This window comes from Phodopus roborovskii, unplaced genomic scaffold, assembly GCF_943737965.1.
Source record: "Phodopus roborovskii unplaced genomic scaffold, PHOROB, whole genome shotgun sequence".
NCBI lineage: Eukaryota > Metazoa > Chordata > Mammalia > Rodentia > Cricetidae > Phodopus > Phodopus roborovskii.
In genome coordinates this window covers 46,154-66,196 of record NW_026125258.1, presented here as the reverse complement: position 1 = coordinate 66,196, position 20,043 = coordinate 46,154, and the positions used below count along the sequence as shown (strand labels likewise).

At 41.9% G+C, this 20,043-nt stretch overlaps 1 protein-coding gene across 1 annotated transcript in view; it reads left to right on the top strand.

The window, feature by feature from the left end:
• The window catches only part of LOC127227937 (potassium channel subfamily K member 10-like), a gene marked incomplete at its 3' end in the record, with an annotated part of 87,605 nt that overhangs the window by 47,274 nt on the left and 20,288 nt on the right, over positions 1 to 20,043 (top strand). Inside the window, exon 2 of the mRNA XM_051192310.1 lies at positions 6,939 to 7,273. Coding sequence (XP_051048267.1) covers positions 6,939 to 7,273 — 335 coding nt within the window. The remainder of the gene's footprint in view (positions 1 to 6,938; positions 7,274 to 20,043) is intronic.

Below are 20,043 nucleotides of genomic sequence, written 5' to 3'. Positions count from 1 at the left end.
ATGAGGAAACATTCTGGATATTCATGAGAAAACATAAAAAAAAAAAAAAAAAAAAAAAACCAATGGAAGGGAAGTTGTCGCCCAGTGCGTTCTTTTTCTTTTTCTAAAGTTGTTCTTTGAGAATTTCGTACATGTATACATATATTGTGACCACATCTACTTCTCACCCAATGTTTCCTTCCTCATCAGCTCTCTATGGACTTTTTACTGCTGTATACTTTTCTGTGGGAGCTGTGAAGTATGATAGGCCAGTGCATTACAGGATCTATCCATTATTGATACACTCCATGGGGAAGAACTCCATCACTGCTAGGGAATAAAAGGTGACTCCTCCACAGACCAGGAAACATTTTCAGGCCTGTCTGAAGCAAATTCCTTTCTTTGTCTTGAACAGAAGGGTCTCGTTACTTAATTAATTGTGCCTTTCCTATGCTCCACTGCAGTTTTGACTTCCAAGTCAGATTATTCCCATTGTAGTTCTGTCTTTGCAATCCCAGCCACTTGACCTTGGCTCAGTCCTCGGGGCTGTCTGGGTTTCATTGTCTTTGTCTTTGTAGTGGAGCTGTGATGGCTGTGAGCATGTACTTGCTGACCTCCAGTTGGAGGGTGTGTAATTGATCACTGGCTGTTCGAAGCTTCTGTGAAGTTCATGGCATGAGCTGTACAGCAGGTGTACTTCTCATGAGCTATTCTCAGCCCAGAATTGACTTGCAAGGATGCCATGGTGGGATTGTTCATGGGACCCCTAGAAATTCGTGGATGCTGACTTTTGCTCAAGAACTCTTTGACAGATTTTCCTAACCTTTCTCAGGCTATGGGTGGTTTAGAGTACCAATTACCATCCCTCGCCCCTCTGTTCTTTACTCAAGGGCAGGTTAACATAGTGTCCGATGGATGCTCTAGCCAACCTGACACTCCCTCATTTCTTTTCATGGATGCATTCCCCTTAATAAAAATATAAGCACATTTAGCTCACTTTTGGTATCTGCTTCTGGGAAGATCTGGATACACACAGTGTGAGAAATGCCAGAGCGAGAATCAATGCAGTGGTGTCAACAGTATTTATTAGAGTGACAGGCATTGACTGGGACTCTGAGGACCATCACCACCATCACCACTGTCACCACCACCTCCACCACTGCCACAACCTCATCCAGATCTGTTTCTTTGTAAAAGAAGACAGAGACCATTATGGCTCATCTCAGATCACTAGGCAATTTTCTGCTAGAGTGAAAGCAACTCTAGTTTTTGAGAATAAGCAGAGTAATGAAAATACCCCCTGAAAACTTATTCAGCCTCAAGGGGGAAGCAGACTCCAAATCCATTTCTAGCTGCTGAAATGCGCAGTCATATTTGCTAAAGCAGCCAACTCCATTTTTAGTCAAATGCACAAAAGGTTTTGTAACATTCGGAGGTCCCTGCCAGGTCTCCTGACATCTGCAAATACACTCCCATCAGCAAACCAGGGTAGCTCATTTGCTGTTCCGAGAGCCCTGTGAGATTAAAAGAAGTGAAGTTATCATTTACATTTCACAGATAAGCAAACAGAGAATCCAAGTGACAGTTCCAAGGTCACCCAGTTGATGGTTTGGGGATAAAGCTGTTTTTTTGTGCTTCAGTGCTTTTCAAACTGAGCCACTTTCTGATTTGATTCAGATCTGTTCCTGGAGACAGTCCTTAGCAAACGGGTGCAAAGAACTGGCCCAAAGCCTGAAAGACCGTTCTCCAGCCCAGTTCCACGTAGCATTAGGAGTGCTGGGATTTCTAGAACCATCTGTTCTGTACTGATAGGAGAAAAGATGTACCTATGGTAGTTTTTGAATGAGTTTGTAAGTAAGTATACAGCAAATGTAGAAGAATCAATACCAAGTAGCAGACAAAGAGAAACAGCAATCAGATAGGGAAACACCATTAAATAAGGTGCTCACACCTTGAGTAGAGATGACTGGAATAGCCTGATTCAGAAAGCAAACCAAAAGTAACATCATCAAATTGGGGCGGGGGCTACAAACATTCAGTAAAAATTGACCAGGGAAGCTCCTATAAGGCAACCAGCTGGGGTTTCCCATTGAGTTTTCTGTAGAACAGTGTGTGCCCTGTGAGGCTTCTGGAGTTAAGGAACAAATAGTAGCAGATAGACATCACCAAGGCACCTGAAACCAGCAGAGACCAAGAGACTGCTGGAGAAGCTGAGGCAGGCAGAGAGTTCTGAAGGGCAGAGCTCTGGGTAGAGCTTCCTCTGTATTCTCTCTATGAATGAGCTTCTGGCTTCCTGTTCCCACTTCTGGGAAGTTCATCCTACAGGATGAACAACAGCAACCTCATAGTTCACCTTTGTGCTGCCCTCACCGACAGAGTATTGATAATGCCCTTAGATGGTTGCAGTTTTCCTTCCTCTTTGGTATAGAGGTAAGACAGCAGCCTTCACTGGGACAGGGAGTTTTTGTAGCTTCCTTGCTCCCAGAGTTGCTCTCTTCTTCTTTTTATTGGTTTCATGAGAATTTCATATATATTGAAATTTGATCATATTCACTCCCAATTCCTACAAGATCTACACCTCTTCTCTGCCCACACAATTCCTATGGCTTTTTTCCCCAAATGATTTGTATCAAATTCTGTTTGTGCTGCCTATACACTCTTATGTGATTCTTCTCCCACAATGATCCCTGAGCCTTGGGAAGAGCGGATGTGGTGTAGTCTCTGATTTAGGGCTGAGCATTCTGTACTTTTATTCTCTCACCTTGACTAGCTGTAGGTCCCTATGTCAATGGCATCTACCACAAAAGGAGCTTCTCTGATAGGGTTGAGAGATGCACTGTTCTATACCAATTAGTCTTTAAGAGTCAGTTGAATATAATGTCTATTTAGTAGAATAACAGTGGAGGTTCTGCCTTAGGGCCTGTGACCTGTGCAGCCACAGGTTTTTGATGTTTTTACCAGGCTTTAAATAGCTCATGACAATTTACCTTTATACTGTATATTATATAACACCACATAAACAGTTTAAAGGCCCAATTGCTTTATTTTGTAATATACAAAGTAGAGAGAGTTAATACATTTAAGGCCAAATGCAAACAACAACTAGTTAGCTGTTAGCTTTTATTTTTCTCATAATCCTGTCTTTTTGTCTTGTCTGGTTAACTTGTCTACCTCATGTCCAGCTGCAAGATTATTTATTTATCCTTAAGTTTAATGTTCTCATATTTAATTTACCCATTTGTTTAAATCATAACATAACCCCCTCCTCAAGACTTTGGAACCCAGTTCTTTGGCGTATGGTACAATGACTACTATTGGCTGCTTCAGAGCTTTACAGGAATATCAGTGAAAGGACATGGGTCCCTTTCTCCAGGTAGGGGCACTAAGAAGAGATGGAATGTGTGTGTGTGTGTGTGTGTGTGTATAAGTTTGGGCCAATCAGACGATTCAGTTGCCCTTGGTGGGAAGTGGTCATGATGGCCAAGGACTGGCCTCCCTTAGTCATCCTTATTTGAAATTTTAGGACTTAGAATCTGGATTATATCTATCATAAATGGGAAGAAGCCAAGGACACAAAGCAAATTAAAAGATCCAAGTATGGTCTGATATCTCAGGGTTCAGCCTGGGAGAGGCAGGACCATATATTGTTGCTTAGCATTTTGCTGAGCTCTGGAAGTAGGGAACTGAACCAGCTATCTAAGGAGGCAGGAGGCTTCTTGCCTAGCCTCTTAGGTCCATTCAGTATTAAGCAAATGCTTATTGTTGAGGTAATTAATGTTAATGCTTGTTGTGGTAATTCTGAGGTTGTGATTATGCATAGTTTAAAATATTCATTGCCAACAATGACTGATAGCAACAAGGGGAAACAAGCACCCTTTCTTCGGTGCTCTACCAAGAACTGGAAGATTTTCTTTCTGCTGGGTCATGGCACACACCTCTCATCTAGCATTTGAGAGGCAAAGATGGGAGGATTTCGGAGTAAGTCTAGCCTGGGCTACATATAGAGACCACAGCTATCTAAAGAAGAAAGAGTGATGCTCTCTGGCTCCAAAAATATACAGGCTCATGGAGAGATAAATTGTAGACACAGGCTGGTGAGTCCGCACGGAGGAGTCCAGAAAGATTTCACAAAGGAGGCGGCTTAGGGCTGAGAACCATGTGGTTATGAGTTTACAGATTCTGGGCTGCTGTGTGGTGCTTAGAACAGGCTGCTACTGTGTCTGACCTGCTTTTCCATACTGGTGCATTGCCATTATTTTTAGTCTGGTAGTGCTTGTCCGAATTGTGTGTGTGATTGCACCGTGCCAATTCTCCTCCATTCCATATCCAGTCATCATTGGTTGGCTGCCTATTGTGTGCCAGGCGCCGTGCTGGTCCCTGGGGACAGAGAAGCAAGGGGGCTGAGATGATGCCTGACTCTGTAGATCTTTTAGTCTAATGAGGGATCCGGGAGGTAAGCATGTTATGTTAGCCTGAAGCAGTGGGTGCTGGGCCAGGGAGACTAATCTAGAAAAAGTATGTTTATTTCTTGGGACTGCAAATGAATGATCACAAACATAGTGGCCTCAAACAGCAATTTATAATTAGCTGGTTTCTTTTGGGAGGTTGTAGGGGAGGACCATTTTCTAGTGTGACCATAGCTCGGCTCACAGCTGTGTGATTCCAGTCTCTGCTTTTGCCTTTATTCTCTACCTGTATTACTGCCATTTGGTCTTGTGATGGCACCCACAATCTAGGACAATCTCCTCACTTCAGGACCTTTAATCATAACCATGCTATGTAAGGTAATGTTTTCACAGCTGCCGGGGTTAAGATGTAGGTGTCTTTGGAGGCTTTTTTTTTTTTTTTTTTTTTTTTTTCTGATGAGGTGGATGGAAAGAAGTACTTCAAAGAGTAAGGGTTAACTCAAGATTAAGTGGTCAAGTGGAAATGGGGAAATGACTTAGGAGGCTACTAGACAAGACATGCTGATGGCCTTAATGAGACTATAGCCATGGATGGAGAGGCAGAATGGATGAGAAGTTCAGTGCTGAAGGAAACTGTCCTAGACACAAAGCTGTCTCCTTGGCGTCAACAAGGGCAAGTGGGAACCTGAGTTCAGTGTCTTTCAAGGAAGGTTAAAGGCCATGATTCCTAACTGGATGATTTGAATGTATAGATAAGTCTGGAGACTATGGAGAAGTTTGTGCTCACGTTAAGCTCAAGAAGAATTTAATATTGAATAACTGTCGAATAGAGTAATATCTAGTAAAAGGTGGGCAGTTGGCCTGGTTTCAAAGAGAAAAACTGATTTCCAGGGCCTCGGAGAGCAGATGTTTATAGGCAAAGATTTTTCTAAACAACCACCCTTCCAGCCAGGTGGGTCAGGTTCAGGCCTGTTTTCCAGGAAGAGTCACATGACAGAATCACCTTGACACCCCCAGTGTAGAGATGGAGCCGTCTAGCCCCACTGGAGCAGTATTATCTGCACACGTATATGCTAATACCTTATTTACACAACAGCGGGTGTGTGTGAGTGCTGCCCTAGCAGAGGCTTAATGAGAACCAGGATACTAAAAGCAAGAACACATCTCAGTGCCTCGACTGCTCATTGTTGCACAAGACAGAGCTCTGTAGTGCGTGGCACTATCTCCAACCTCCTGCTCTGGCAGAAAAACTGCCAGCTTAATGTATTTATTGCTAAGGTAATGAAATTGCCTGTATAGAGAACTGGGGACCTTAACAAATTCTGTGTTCTGAGCACCAGGGGAAATTTCATTTCCAGTGGCTTCTTACTGGATGATAACTGGAGGAAAAAAAAATTCCGTTGCTAATAGCTCAGCAGTGGTTACACCAAAGTCATTGCATTTTCTATTAGGCAATGCACTTGGGATCTATTTTATTCTTATTATTTTTTCAGGCAAGAGGGCTAATTGACATAAACCATCACTCTTTCTTCCTTCCCCAATTATAGCCACCTATCTAGGCAAGTCCCAGACCTCTCTACTGTGCCTGACCTTTGACCCTTCTTCCTTAGCTTGGGATTAGCTTCTTTGCTTCATTTTGTGAAATGACAGGCTCTTAATTATTCACTCTCCTTTCTCTCTCTCTCTCTCTCTCTCTCTCTGTTTCTTCAGTTTTGGAGGGAGGGTTGTAAGTATGTATTTGTACATGGATTTCTTCGTATGTGAATATGTGTGCCTATGGAAATGGAGGTCAGAGGTCAGTGTCAGGTGTTTCCTACCATTCCTTACGTTATTATTATTATTATTATTATTATTATTTTGAGACTGAATCTCTCATTGAATCAGAAACTCAAAGATTGGATAGAATGGTTGACTAGCAAACCAGACATCTGCTTGTTTCTACTCCCCCAGAGCTAGTCCCAGGTGTGGGCTGCTGCACCTGGCTTTTTATGTGGGTGTTGGGGATCCAAACTCAAGTCCTCATGCTTGCCTGCGCCATCTCCCAGTCTCAGAGATGGGCTTTTAAAGTCACTGGACGTCCATCTCTTCTCTGCTTCTGTGCTTAGACAGAATAGCTATATGCCCCTCTTCTGCTTGCTTTTCTTCAGTCTGAGTAATAGGTTTGTTTTTTTAAATATGATGATTCGTACACATTTGAACATAGTAGCCGAGGGAGGAGAAGAGGTATAAATAAATATAAGATAGCTTTCCAGTTTGGATCCTTGAGGAAAATATAAGTGTTTTTAAACTCACTGGTAGCCTCCCCTTTAGAATTAGGTTTCCTGATGGATGCTCACTTTTAAGAAATCATAAAAAAAAAAAAAAAAAAAAGAACAACAAAAGGCAGGTACTCAACAACTGATCAAATTCCCCAACTGCAGGCTTGGTAAACCAGTTTTTCATCCCTACATTTGGAAAGGCAGTTGAAGGAAGACATCTGTTCTTTGTTTCTGATGACTTCAGTGTTTTGTATTTATAAACAAATTCTCTCCTCTTCTCTACCTGCTTCCTCAGTGGCCGTGCCTGCAGCAACTCCACCCGTGTGCCAGCCCAAGAGTGCCAGTAACGGGCACCATCCGGTTCCCCGCCTCTCCATTTCCTCCAGAGCCACGGTGGTAGCCAGGATGGAAGGCGCCTCCCAGGGAGGCCTGCAAACAGTTATGAAGTGGAAAACAGTGGTTGCCATCTTTGTGGTTGTGGTGGTCTACCTCGTCACAGGTGGCCTTGTCTTTCGGGCATTGGAGCAGCCCTTTGAGAGCAGTCAGAAGAACACCATCGCCTTGGAAAAGGCAGAATTCTTGAGAGATCATATCTGTGTGAGCCCCCAGGAGCTGGAGACATTGATCCAGGTGAGCTGGGAGTGTATGTCTAACATACAGCAGTCTTTGGCAATGGATGATGTGGTAGGATGTTGCCATTTTGTCTTTGGTGGTCAGGGAAATCTACTCTGGAGAGGTCACATGTGTGATAGTTCAAAGAAGTCAGCAAGTGGGGGATGTGCCAGTATCAGAGAAGAGGTTGCCATGATACGGGAATAGGCTGTGTTATATGTCATATGTTTTCAGATATGGTGGCCAGAGGTAGTAGCAGGCAAAAGGATTTTAGACTTTGCAAATTCCAGTCCACTAATACATGCTGATTAACTCTGGTCTGAGCCTTCTGGGAAAGAGCTGGGATAACAGGATGCCCTATAAGTTAAAGATGGGAAGAAGTGTAAATAAGCATGCATGGATTAACCAATTCCAGGTTAAGGAATAAGGGAAACAGCCTGCAGATATGTGGGTGAAGAAGATATCTGTAGGTCATTGAGAGAGTCCTAGAGTGGGTTTATGGGGGAGAATTAATAAAGGCCAGAGTAACACTAGTCACCAGACTGGTTATCATGGAAAAATAAGGATGGGGAAAACAGATAGCTGAATAGATGTTTATTCTGGGAGAAATAACTTACAACAGAGACAGATGAATGCCAGCAGGTTCCAGTCCCAAGGATGCTTCCAGAGGATGCTTTCTGTCCAGGAAGTAAGAGAGAGTTCTGGTTCCCGACCAAGACCTAGTTCCTCCACATCACATCCACCCCTGTCCCCACCCCCAATGGGTGTGGTCAGTGCAACAGGTGCGGGGCAGGTGGATATCTCACTACAACTAGTTGTTTTAAAAGACCACAAGACAGACACTGTGCTTAGCCCTTTATATTTTCTGAACATCAGTGGAAGAAAGGTCCACAAGAATATGGAGGTGGAGAACTGGGAAGCCAACCAGCATCAACAGAGGTGGGGTGGGCTTGCCAGAGTGGACTGGGACAGTGACAGGCCAAGGGTCATCTGAGGTGGTGGGAGCAGAAAGAATAGGCTTGAGGAGTCTGGCAGCTTGAGGAGAGGGAAATGGTTGAAAGCTCTCTGTAGGATTCCTTCCTTGGAGGTGAAGGAGATGAGATGCCTTAGAAGTTGAAGTTAGGGCTCCTTTTCAGGAAGCCTCTTGAGCTGGAAAGAATGAGGGAAAGGCGGTGATACTCATGGATGGGGTCTGGGTTTGTAGTTTGTGAGGGAGGGAGGGAAAATATGGCTTATTTTATTCTCCCTAGCTCTGGGGTGCTGTGCTTAGAATTCTGGTGAATACAGCATTTCAGAACTGTATGGCATTCGGATATCTGGGTTGACCTATTCATTTATTTCAAATATCATGGAGACTTGGCACTCTCGGAGTGTCCAGTCTTTTGAATTTGTCTTGACAGTATGACTTCCTTCTTAAATAAATTGGAAAACAACCTCCATTCTCTCTGAATAAATATGATCTCATAATGGTTCTCTTCAGTTTTTATTAAAAAGTAAATACACATTATATCATTTTTAAACCAATCCCAGTTCTCCTCTCCTCTCACCCCTTTCCCTCTACCCTCCCTTCACTCCACCCCCACATCCACTCCTCGGAGTAAGTATGCCCTCCTATGGGGAGTCAAAAAAGTCTGTCCTATTACCTGGCTGAAGCCTGACCAAACCCCTCCCCCCCCCCACCCCACATCTAAGCTGAGCAAGGTATTTCTCCATAGAGAATGGGCTCCAAAAAGCCAGTTCATGTATAGGGATAGATCCTGGGCCCATTGCCCATGGCTTCATATACTACCCAATCTATTCTCTGTCATCTGCATTCAGGGAGTCTAGTTTGGTCCTATTCAGTTTCTACCACTGTCAGTCCAGAGTTGGTGAACTCCCACTAGCTCAGGTCAGTTGTTTCTGTGGGCTTCCCCATCCTGGTCTTGACCCCTTTGCTCATTTTATTGCTCCTCCCCTTCTTCTACTGGACTCTGGGAGCTTGGCCTAGCAGTTAGCTGCTTCCATCAGTTACTGGATGAAAGTTTGACAATTAAACAGTAGTCCTTAATCTGATTTCAGGGGTAGTATGGCAGTCTTTTATAATAATTCAATTATTTGGATATCTTTGCCTTCTTTTTCTATCTTTTGTGAAACAAAACCTCCAACACTATAAAATGTGTGTTAGGAGTGTATTGCACAAATTAACATAGAATCTGATGTAACGAGTATGGTTTTTCTGCCCGCCGACGCCCGGTCTTGTCCTGCCGCTGCGCCAGCCCCAAATAACACACAGAGACTCTGTATTTGATACAATACTGTTGGCCCGGTTACTTGTTTCTTATCTGCTAGCTCTGCCTTAATTATTAACCCATTTCTGCTGATCTATGTATTTCTCTTACCGGGGAGCCGGCGGCATACTGCTTTCTCCAGACTCTCCATCTTGACCCCTCCTCCCTACTTCCTATTTCCTCCTTGTCTCCTAGTCCCTCCTATCTTCCTTTCCTATTGGCCAACAGTGCTTTATTATTAACCAGTATGAGAAACATATATACATAATGGCATCTCCCATCATCTCCTCTTTTCTGTTTAAATAAAAAGAAGGGTTTTAACCTTAACATAGCAAAATATATTATACAACAGTTAACAAGTAAGAATCACACTTAACAGTATTTAGTCCATTAACATTTAGCAAGATTTGAAGAAAATATTCCATCATCTATTCTATCTTTGTGTGTCTAAAGTCTAAGTAACTTATCTTTAATCCTAACTAATGAAAACTATAACCATAACCATCTGTCTTCAACTCCTTCAAAGACCACAGAAGGAAAATATATAAGCTCTAGAAATGACAGAGACAACTCACTGCGTGGTCACCCGAAGTTCTTTTGTAATCTTCCATCTTCAGCCCATAGGCCATAGTGTGTCTGGCAGACTCTTCAGCAATGCAGGAAACTTTAAACTGTCTTCTTGTATTCGCAGTTTGTCAGTCACTTTTCTCTGTGTCCTGCATACTGTCTCGCAGACTCTTCCATGAAGCAGGAACTCTGTAGCAATGTCCATCTTGAATCAGCAGTCACTTTTCTGTGGGTCCTGCATGTCCAGTATATACAGCATAAAGTCAAACAGTCCAGACAAGAGCAGTATCTTGTCCAAATGGCTAGTCTTGCCATATTGGAAGCAAACTTCATAATGCATTTCTTCGATGTCCATCTTCCTTTCTGGTGCGGGTGGTATTACCAGGAGCAATTATGTCTCATTGTCAAGTAAAACCCTAAGTCATTTTAAATGCCATATTCTGTAGGTCTTTGAAAGGTTTGAAGAATGCCTATCCATCTCAAATATATGTCTGTATATCTAGAAATACTAACTAACTTAACTATAAGTTCTAACTATCATAGGAATCTATCTATAATCTGTACTACATTATACATTACATTTCTAACTGAGCTCAATAAACACAATACCTAAACAAGAGGAGAAATATACATATCACCTTATTGACCTTAAATTGTATCAATAAATGAAAATCCATTCCAAAACAAAGTATTCATATCTATACCATAATTCCCTTTTTACCTTTAAAAAGAATTGGCTGTGATCATTAACCATTTATAAGCAAATCCATTTAAATGGAAACAAACATTTATAAACGATATTTGGGAATTTGGGCGTCGTTCTTTCCAAACTACTTCCTGCTGATAGGGGGAGCTGTCATGGGGATCCTAAGAAGATGCAGAAATCCTGGCTGTAAGTCTGCAAGGCTGCTTTGTCCAGCTGTTTTGAATGTAGGATCACCAGCGACTGTTTCAGGGGGCCTGGCTTGCTCAAACCACATTAGTCTGCAAGGAATCCACAGCTTTTCATTTTCTGTGGAAACAAAAATAGAAATCCTTTTCCCCAGTAACTTGTCCTTGAACTTAAATGTTGGAGTCAAAGCATTTTTAAAATATATAAATTGAATTAATCCAGCAGCATTTCCTTTATCAGTTGTTGTTATTTTCTCAGCAGTCAAACAATGTAGAGACAACACAATAGCATACAGTAACCAGATTCTCTCTGAGCTTTTCATCTTTATGTGGCTTTATTATTACTCTGTTTCTTTTACTTTTTATTTTTTATTTTTTGAGACAGGGTTTCTCTGTGTAATTCTTATCTGTCCTGGAATTCACTCTGCATACCAGGTTTACTTTGAAATCACAGAGATCTGCTTGCCTCTGTCTCCTGAGTGCTGGGATTAAAGGCGTGTGCCACCACACCCAGTTCCTCTTTGTCTATTTAAAACCATTTTATTTTTCTCTCCCAAGCCTATGTATTTTTTTTTTTTTAAACACACTGTAAACTTTTAGCACCTTTTCTTAATGTGAATCTGTCTCTACTGTAAATCTTTATCTTTTTCTGGCCACAAGTCTTTTATCTGGTAAACAACAACATTGCTAAAATGAAAGTCATAGCTGTGTCAGCCGCGGTTTACCAAAGATGGTGGCGGGTACTTTTAGCGCCAGCACGGAAAGCTGTGCTCACCGCCTTGGTCTGCGCTGCCACCCAGAAAGCATGCTGCCGGCTTGGAGATGTGGTCACTGCCATTGCCATCTCTCATACACACCAATAAATTGTTAGCAGAGTTATTTAAAAGCTGTGCGGTTTTTTGCCGCTTAAGCTGAGTCAGGAACCTTCCCTTTAAGGAGCCGCGCAAATATCTGCTTGTCTCTTGCAAAACAGAGTCCAACCGAGAAAAATGCTGTTACCAAGAAACCTTGCTTATCTCTGTTCTTTTGTTTCTAAAACCCTTTTTTAACCTTTTGTTAAATTTTAAGTGGAAGTTCTTACTAGCCATGTGGGCGCCATTTGTAACGAGTTTGGTTTTTCTGCCCGCCGACGCCCGGTCTTGTCCTGCCGCTGCGCCAGCCCCAAATAACACACAGAGACTCTGTATTTGATACAATACTGTTGGCCCGGTTACTTGTTTCTTATCTGCTAGCTCTGCCTTAATTATTAACCCATTTCTGCTGATCTATGTATTTCTCTTACCGGGGAGCCGGCGGCATACTGCTTTCTCCAGACTCTCCATCTTGACCCCTCCTCCCTACTTCCTATTTCCTCCTTGTCTCCTAGTCCCTCCTATCTTCCTTTCCTATTGGCCAACAGTGCTTTATTATTAACCAGTATGAGAAACATATATACATAATGGCATCTCCCATCAATCTGAGACCTTCTAGACCAGATAGAATTGGAGAAGCAATTGTGAAGTATTTTAAAGTAAAAGTATAATTACATTTACACATGGAGTGTGGTAGGGACCTTATATTTACTGTAGTGAATGTCATAACCTAAACCATGATCTGCCCTGAGTCTAAATCACATGTGAAGTTCCTTCCTTAGACAGTGGAACCATGAGGGCAGGGAACTTATCTTTGAATCCATGTGTATGTGACCTGTGTGTTGCTTTGTGTCTGATTATTTCCCTGTGGCTAAATACTTTGAGAAATGTCAAAGTACATCTGAGACATTGGTGATGTCACAAGATATATGAGCTTATTCATGCATTGGCTGGCTAATAAAGTATTGCTTCATTGCCTAAGCTTTGACCCTCTACTTTATGAAAGGACTCAGGCAAAATAGGATGGCATGGAAGAGCACGGAGGCCTAATTCTGATGATGCAATCAATGTGTGTCTTTGCCCAACTTAATCAGTTTTATTTTCTTTGCTTATTTATATTTATTTTTTAAAGTGATATATGAAACTATGTATGGAGTACCCAACAGCATCTTGTGGAATGTTCAAATCAGGGTAAATGTATTTATCTTCTCAAATATTTATCATTCTTTATGAGGAAAACATTCACATTTTTTAAAACATATTTATTTAATGTGTGTGTAGTGGTGGTGGTGGTTGTGTGTGCCACATTGCACTTTGTGGTAGTTAGAAGACAACCATGGTAGTCAGTTTTCCCCTTGTGTGGTTCTGTGGATTTTAATCAGCTCAATGAGCTTGGCTACAAGTTCCCCCACCCACTGAGCAATCTCACCAGTCCTCCAAATACTTTCTTCTAGCTTTCTACAATCTCATGGTCTTCTTGTTGTGCATGAATGATGGGAACTCCTTTTCCCGTCTCACTTAGTCAAGCTTTCTTAATATACCTTTCTCTCATACTTGCTAAGCTCCGATATTACCATTCTTAGTTCAACGTGTATAGGATCAGTGTGTGTGTGTGTGTGTGTGTGTGTGTGTGTGTGTGTGTGTGCAGGTGTATGTGTGTGTGCATGAATGCACATAACATTTACAAGCCAGAGATCAACCTTGGGTGCTATTCTTCAGGAGTCATGTACCTTATTTCTGAGACATTGTCTCTCACTAGACTGGGACTAGTCAAATAGTTAAGGCTAGCTCTCTGGTGAACCCCAGGGATCTTCCTTCTTGCCATTCCCCAGTACTGAGATTACAAGTATATATCACCATGCCTGTTTTTTGTTTGTTTATTTTTTTTCATGGATTCTGGGGTTGGAGTTCATTTTACTGATCATGCTAACATCAGCACCCCCTAAGATCAACTCTTGTATTCTACATATGAGTGAGATTGTGCCACTGTGTGTTTACCTCTATGATTCCCCTGTTACTGAAGTGTGTGTAAACCTAAGATGGTGTTATAGCCATTGACAGTACTATAGATACCTGTTAGGAAGTCGTCACTTTACATACATGTATTATTTCATTCAGTCTTTTCTTTACAACAGTGATTGCTCTGGTTTGGATATGATGTATTCCCAAGGCTTAAAAAGTGAAGGCTTGGTTGACAACTGATCAACTATTAAGAGCAACTGTATCATGAGGATTGAATCTTATCAGTGGATGGATCCATTGATGGATTCATACCTTGATGGTGTTAATGGGAAGTGATGAAAACTAGGGGGTGATGACTGTTGGAATGAGTAAGTTGGTTGGGGTGTGTTTGGCTTGGGTAGATCTTGTCTTGGCATGTCCTTGCTACTATGTCTCCCTCTTTCCTAGCAACCATAAGATGAGCAGCTTTTGTTCCAATACAGGCTCGTTTTCATGCTATTCTGCCTCAACACACACCCCTAATAATGGAGCCAAGCAACCATGGATGACCCCTCCCAAACTGTGACCAAAATAACTTGTTCTGCTTTTAAGTTGACTTCCTCAAATACTTTTCATGGTAGTGAAACTAACATGGTGTTCTATGTTGACATTATTAACCTTTCTTGTTAAGTGAAGAAACAAAATCTAAAAGAGATTGAGTAATTTCCTAAGCACTGAAATGTCAGAGTCATCTGGGAATTCAAACTAAGGGCTAGTAAGCTGCCTCATTCATTGAACCCACAAGTCTTGTTCTATGATGAACTTTATTCTCTCTTAATACTTGCCTCATTCTTCAGGTCTTGATACTTAATGTATATGCAAGCATCCATGCTTATGGATCAGTGCAACAACTGTACACTTTGTCTCTGCCCAGCACTGGATATAGAGCTTCTAAGAAACATAATATTTAAAAGTGATTTTCCTTCACATTTGGAAGGGTTTTCTGTGAAAAATATTGTTGGAAAAATATTATTGCATCTCACAGTAGTTGGGAAGGAGTGATCAGTGCGTAGAAATTTAGATTTCATGTGCATATTGAATGAAACTGTCATAAAGCAAAGCTAGAAGGCATAGTTTACATTACTGGGAACAAATATAGAGTATTTAGAATAGCAGAATTCTGACAAAATGCCCAAATAGCTTTGGAGAACCGAAGCTGGGCATGGATTTTCTGATAAACAATTATTTTGGCACTATGGGACCACCAAGAGACTGATAGTTCACTGACCCTGAGACTCAGAAAACCATAGTTGTTATGGAAAAGATGGCATCACTCATCATTTCATCAGTTCACGTATCCATCTAGGTATTCATTCTTGGAATTGCTACAGAACTCCTTTGGGAGCTGCAGTTAGACAGGATGAGATCAAGATATAGCTTGAGTAAGTTGCTAGCCTTTTTGCACCCCAATTTTTATTGTCAACAAAATGTAAGCTCTTCTGCCTTTTGGGTGCTAGAAGGCTAAAAGAAATAATTCATCAGGAAGGGCTTAGATTGTGGCATGTGATGAGCACTATGAAGAGACTAGTGATGGATGTAGCTATTTTGCTCACTTGGAACTTCACAAGCAGCAGTAGTTGTTTTAAGGAGGCAGTATTGGAATTGATAGATTTAACCCAGGGTTTCACAGATGGCAGACAAGTGTTCCAGCACTGGCCAATAACCCTGGGCTTAAAGGAGTATTTCCCAAGGGAGGTGTGGAAGTGTGGAGATTGCCTCTGTGGTTATGTCTTTACTGTATGTAGACACATTTATGGTTGTCACAGCAGAAGCTATGTGGATGGCCATGTCAGGTAGGTGTGTGTGTTTTCTTTTCTTTCTTCCTTTTTCTTTTCTTTTCTTTTCTTTCTTTCTTTCTTTCTTTCTTTCTTTCTCTCTCTCTCTCTCTCTCTCTCTTTCTTTCTTTCTTTTTTTCTTTTTTGCTAGTCCCTGAGAGTTAAGTTTTGCTCCCTCAGATAGAAAAGTCAAAAGTCCATTGACTCTGTAATATCCCCCTCAAGTCCTGAACTGCTGGAGGCTATCATGGTATAGATAAGGTATAGATATCTAGTGGGTAGAGGCCAGGGAAACCACTAACTTATAAAATACAGCATAAAGAGTAGTCTTATTCTTAAGAACAAATTAGTTGGAAAGACCTGAAGGAGGAAGCATGTAATCAATAATTGGAATTCTCTGGATTGGAGCTATCTGAAAAATATTGGCCCTAAGAGGGTATGGAATTATTTTATGAATATTTGTCTCTTTTCAACCCCACAACTATCCCTTAAAAATGTCCTTGGTGCTCCTCTGAAGATGAGGAAACAAGACACCAGGAGGTGAAGTTGTATGCTTAGGGTTACCTGGGTAGTAAGTGAATGATGCAGAATTTATTAGTAGGCAGGTTGACCACACATCTCATGCTCTCTATCAATGAGAGGGGCTCATTTGGATAGGCCATAGCTGAAGGTTCTCAGTGTCTTGAGAGGAAGCTACAATGGTCAGCACACCTTGAGCTGAGATGCATGGGAGGAGGTGAGTAGAGAAGAACTAGTGAGAAATAGATGGGCTGGATTTGGAAGGCCCCTCCCATACCTTTCAGAGGAGTTTAGATTTTATACTATAGGAAGTGGAGACATGATAGAAATTCCATGATAGAAAGATGAATCTTTTACCAAATAGGAGGATGGATTGGAGAATGGAGAAGTTGAAAGACCAGTAGGGAGAATATTGCAACATCGTGTGTAATGTAAAGGAGGGCAAAGGGTAGGAGTGTTAGAGTTGGGTGGATTTGCCCTTTTACCCACTGAACCTAAGGCCCCTCCTCATTGTAAAGGGAGGAGTCATTCCTCACTTAGATTCCAGAGAATACTGGATGTGGTAAGTGCCTAGTAGAGAACTTCAATGTCATCAGCATTCAGGAACTTCTGTTTCTTTCCCTGACCAACTGTCTGTCTTGCATCTCCAAGGTGACTTGCAAAGAATTCAATGAAATGAACAAAGGTAACCATATTCATGCATTTCTTTGGCTGTGGAGTTCAGATACCTCCAATGTGCTTTTGAACTTAGAGTTTCCATGGACTTGATAAGACAGTCATTTTGTTCTGGGAATTTCTTTATCCCTGACTCTCCCTTGTCACAAGTGCTTATCTCCCTGTTAGCAGTGCAATTGCACCAGACACTGCTGCACAGGTGAAAGCTTTAAAACATTCATCATTTGCAATCCACGAAGCATAAAATCATGAGGAGGCTGCAGTGGCTGACATGAGGGAAGGAAGGATGCTTTGGTTGTAAGGATGATAGTTTGCTGTAGTTGTGTATCAGGATTTGAGTTCTTGGATGTTTTATGTCTTTGAATGTCCTTAGGGGAACTCGTGTGGCCACTTGGCAGCTGTTTCTGTTAGATACACACTTGGAAGGTATTTCATAGGGGAAAGTTTCTGCTTGCATAAGATGCCCACCAGAGAGAACATCCTCTCCATCCCATTCTAAGTGCCTGGATATAACATGGGTTTGTTTTGCCCTCATTAGAAAGCATTTCTGGGGAGGGGTAGGTTCGTCCCATCCTAGTGGAGTAAGTGTTAAGTAAGCTACCTCACTGCCTGAAAGCAGACTTTCTTGACACACTTCACTGCTGCCTGAGATAAATTGCTTAGAACTCCTTTGACATTAACGTTGTCATCTTCTGTTTGTGGCAGCCTTTCTGACTGAAGAATCCCATAATTTCCATTTGCCTGACATGGGGTGGTCCAGACTGTGTTGGAATATGTGACAGTGTCTGTTCTCAACCTGCTGTTTCTTTCTCTTTGGGAGTAGTTCAGTGACACTCTGTTGGCAAATAGGGACTTCTTCCTTCCTTCCTTCCTTCCTTCCTTCCTTCCTTCCTTCCTTCCTTCCTTCCTTCCTCTTTCTTTCTTTCTTTCTTTCTTTCTTTCTTTCTTTCTTTCCTCTCCTCTCCCCTCCCCCCTCCCTCCCCTCCCTCCCCTCCCCTCCTCTCCTCTCCCTCCCTCCCTCTCTCTCTGTCTCTCTTTCTCTCTCCCTCCCTCCTTCTTTCTCCCTGCAAACTTCAAGGCATTTATCCAGCATTCTTACAGGATAAAACCAAAAGATCAAGGGCAGAATAGGGGAAAATGTTGCATCATTCTGGGTTCCTCATGATTAGTGTATCACTTTAGCCACAGAACAAGATACAGATACCTAGTAAGTGGATTTGCCTTTCCAGTGGGTCATTTGTTGCCCAAGTCAATGGCAGCAGGAACTTTGGAACCAAGCTTGTTAAGGCTGTATTCATTAATCATTTGCATTCACACTTAAAAACAAAAACTAACAAAATAAAAGAAAAAAGACTATTTGGTATTGGAGATTAAATAACCATGTGTAGTCTCTTGAAATAAATTTGATTCCTTAAGAAGTCTAATTACTTTCAGATGCCTTTTAAAAAAATAACTATACGCGCGACCGCGCGCACACACACACAAGTATATTTGTATATATTATCCTGTGATTCTACTTATGGTTCCTCTGCTGCACTGAAGATCTTGGAGCATAAAAGCCTTGTGTCCCCCACAAACTGTGGCTCTAATGCTGCAGAAAAGTTACAAATAGGCAGTGTGGTCCTTCATTGATCTGGACTATCCATGGCTTCATTGTAAGTGATTATCTTTTTGGGATCTTGCTTCTGCAAATATTTGGGGTGGAGAGATGATGGTTCAGCCATTAAAGGCTAGGCTCACAACCCAAAAGCAGGAACTTTCTTATTGGAGTTTACTTTAGGATTTCTTTTTAAATTTTAGGTGGTGTGTGGTGTGTGTGTGTGTGTGTGTGTGTGTGTGTGTGTGTGTACTTGAGGGGAAAAAGAAGAGTGCTTTGGAACAGAAGAATGCTTTGGATACTCTGGGCGTGGAGTTTCACAAGGCTGTGACTCTGTCAGTATTTACTGGGTACCTAACTTGGGTGCTCTGGAAGACCAGCAGGTATTCATACTCACTGAGCCATCTCTCCAGCCCCTTCATGACCTCTCATGGGCTTTAACACTTCTAAATGGAGTCTCAGGTGCTTTACTGAGAATCTGGGCCTTGAGCAGCATTTGATGAGTACCACCTGGCTCTTTACTCGAGTGTTAGCTGCATGGTTGAGATTTAGGGAGTTTCTATATTACTGGGCTCCATGTGGCTATTTCTATGATCATACAGGTGACTATCTTCACTGTCCTGTTTTACAAAGGACAAGGTTTTCACCCTACTCTAGTGGCAGGATGAGAACAGGTTCAAGCGAGACTTGAATCTTGTTCTCTTAAATTTCAGAGCCATGATCTTTTAATTAGATCCCTGCTTTGGCCAGACACAATGGGCCTGTTAAATAAGTACAAGATCAAGAGAATCAGCTTCCCACTAGAGGAAATACACTCAAACAGCTTGATGGAAGAGCTTCTTTGTGAGTCTAGGTGCTTGCTTTTGGACACGTGACACTGTCTACTTCCTCACTCATGGATTTGTAATCTTCCTGACCACAGTGTCTATGACAAGGTCCTGGGGCTGGACTGTTGATCTTTGATTAATTATGCTTCTTGGGCTTGATCCCACCATACTTTAGTCAAAGAGGATTGAATCTAAGATGTGAGCAGCTGCATAAGGGACTGGGTATGGACATTTTGGTCACGGTGGCCAAAGCTGCTACGGGTAAAGATGAGGACTAGAGATGACAAAGCTTTCCCTTTAGAATCAAATATGGGGCAATTGCATAGGATGCAAAAAGCATTTTCTTCTGCTAATACCTTAACAGTTCACTGATTCCTTCATTTGGTGACTATGTTGATGGTCTCCCTATGTGGGGAGACACAATTCTAGATCCTGGGGATAGGATGGTAAATCGGAGACACATGCAGTCTTTGTGCTTTTGGGGTTTATAATTAAGATGACCTATAGTACCAGTTCTGTGCTTCTGGAGTAAGTTAATTATTACTGGCCTCTTTAAAAGTGCCCTGGTTTTATACATGTAATATTTGTAGATAAAGGGAGAGGTAAGCCTTATGAATATTATCATGTAAACATTTATAAGGATGAAAGGGGAAACTAAGGCCCTGGGGAATCACTTGCCTCTGTCTCCCAGACATGTGCTCCATGCCTGGCCAAAAATTCCTTTTCTTAAAATCTTACATTTTTGTTGTACTGGATGTTATACCCAAGGCCTCAAACAGACTAGGCAAGATGAGTCCCCAGCTTCAGTAAGCTCTTTG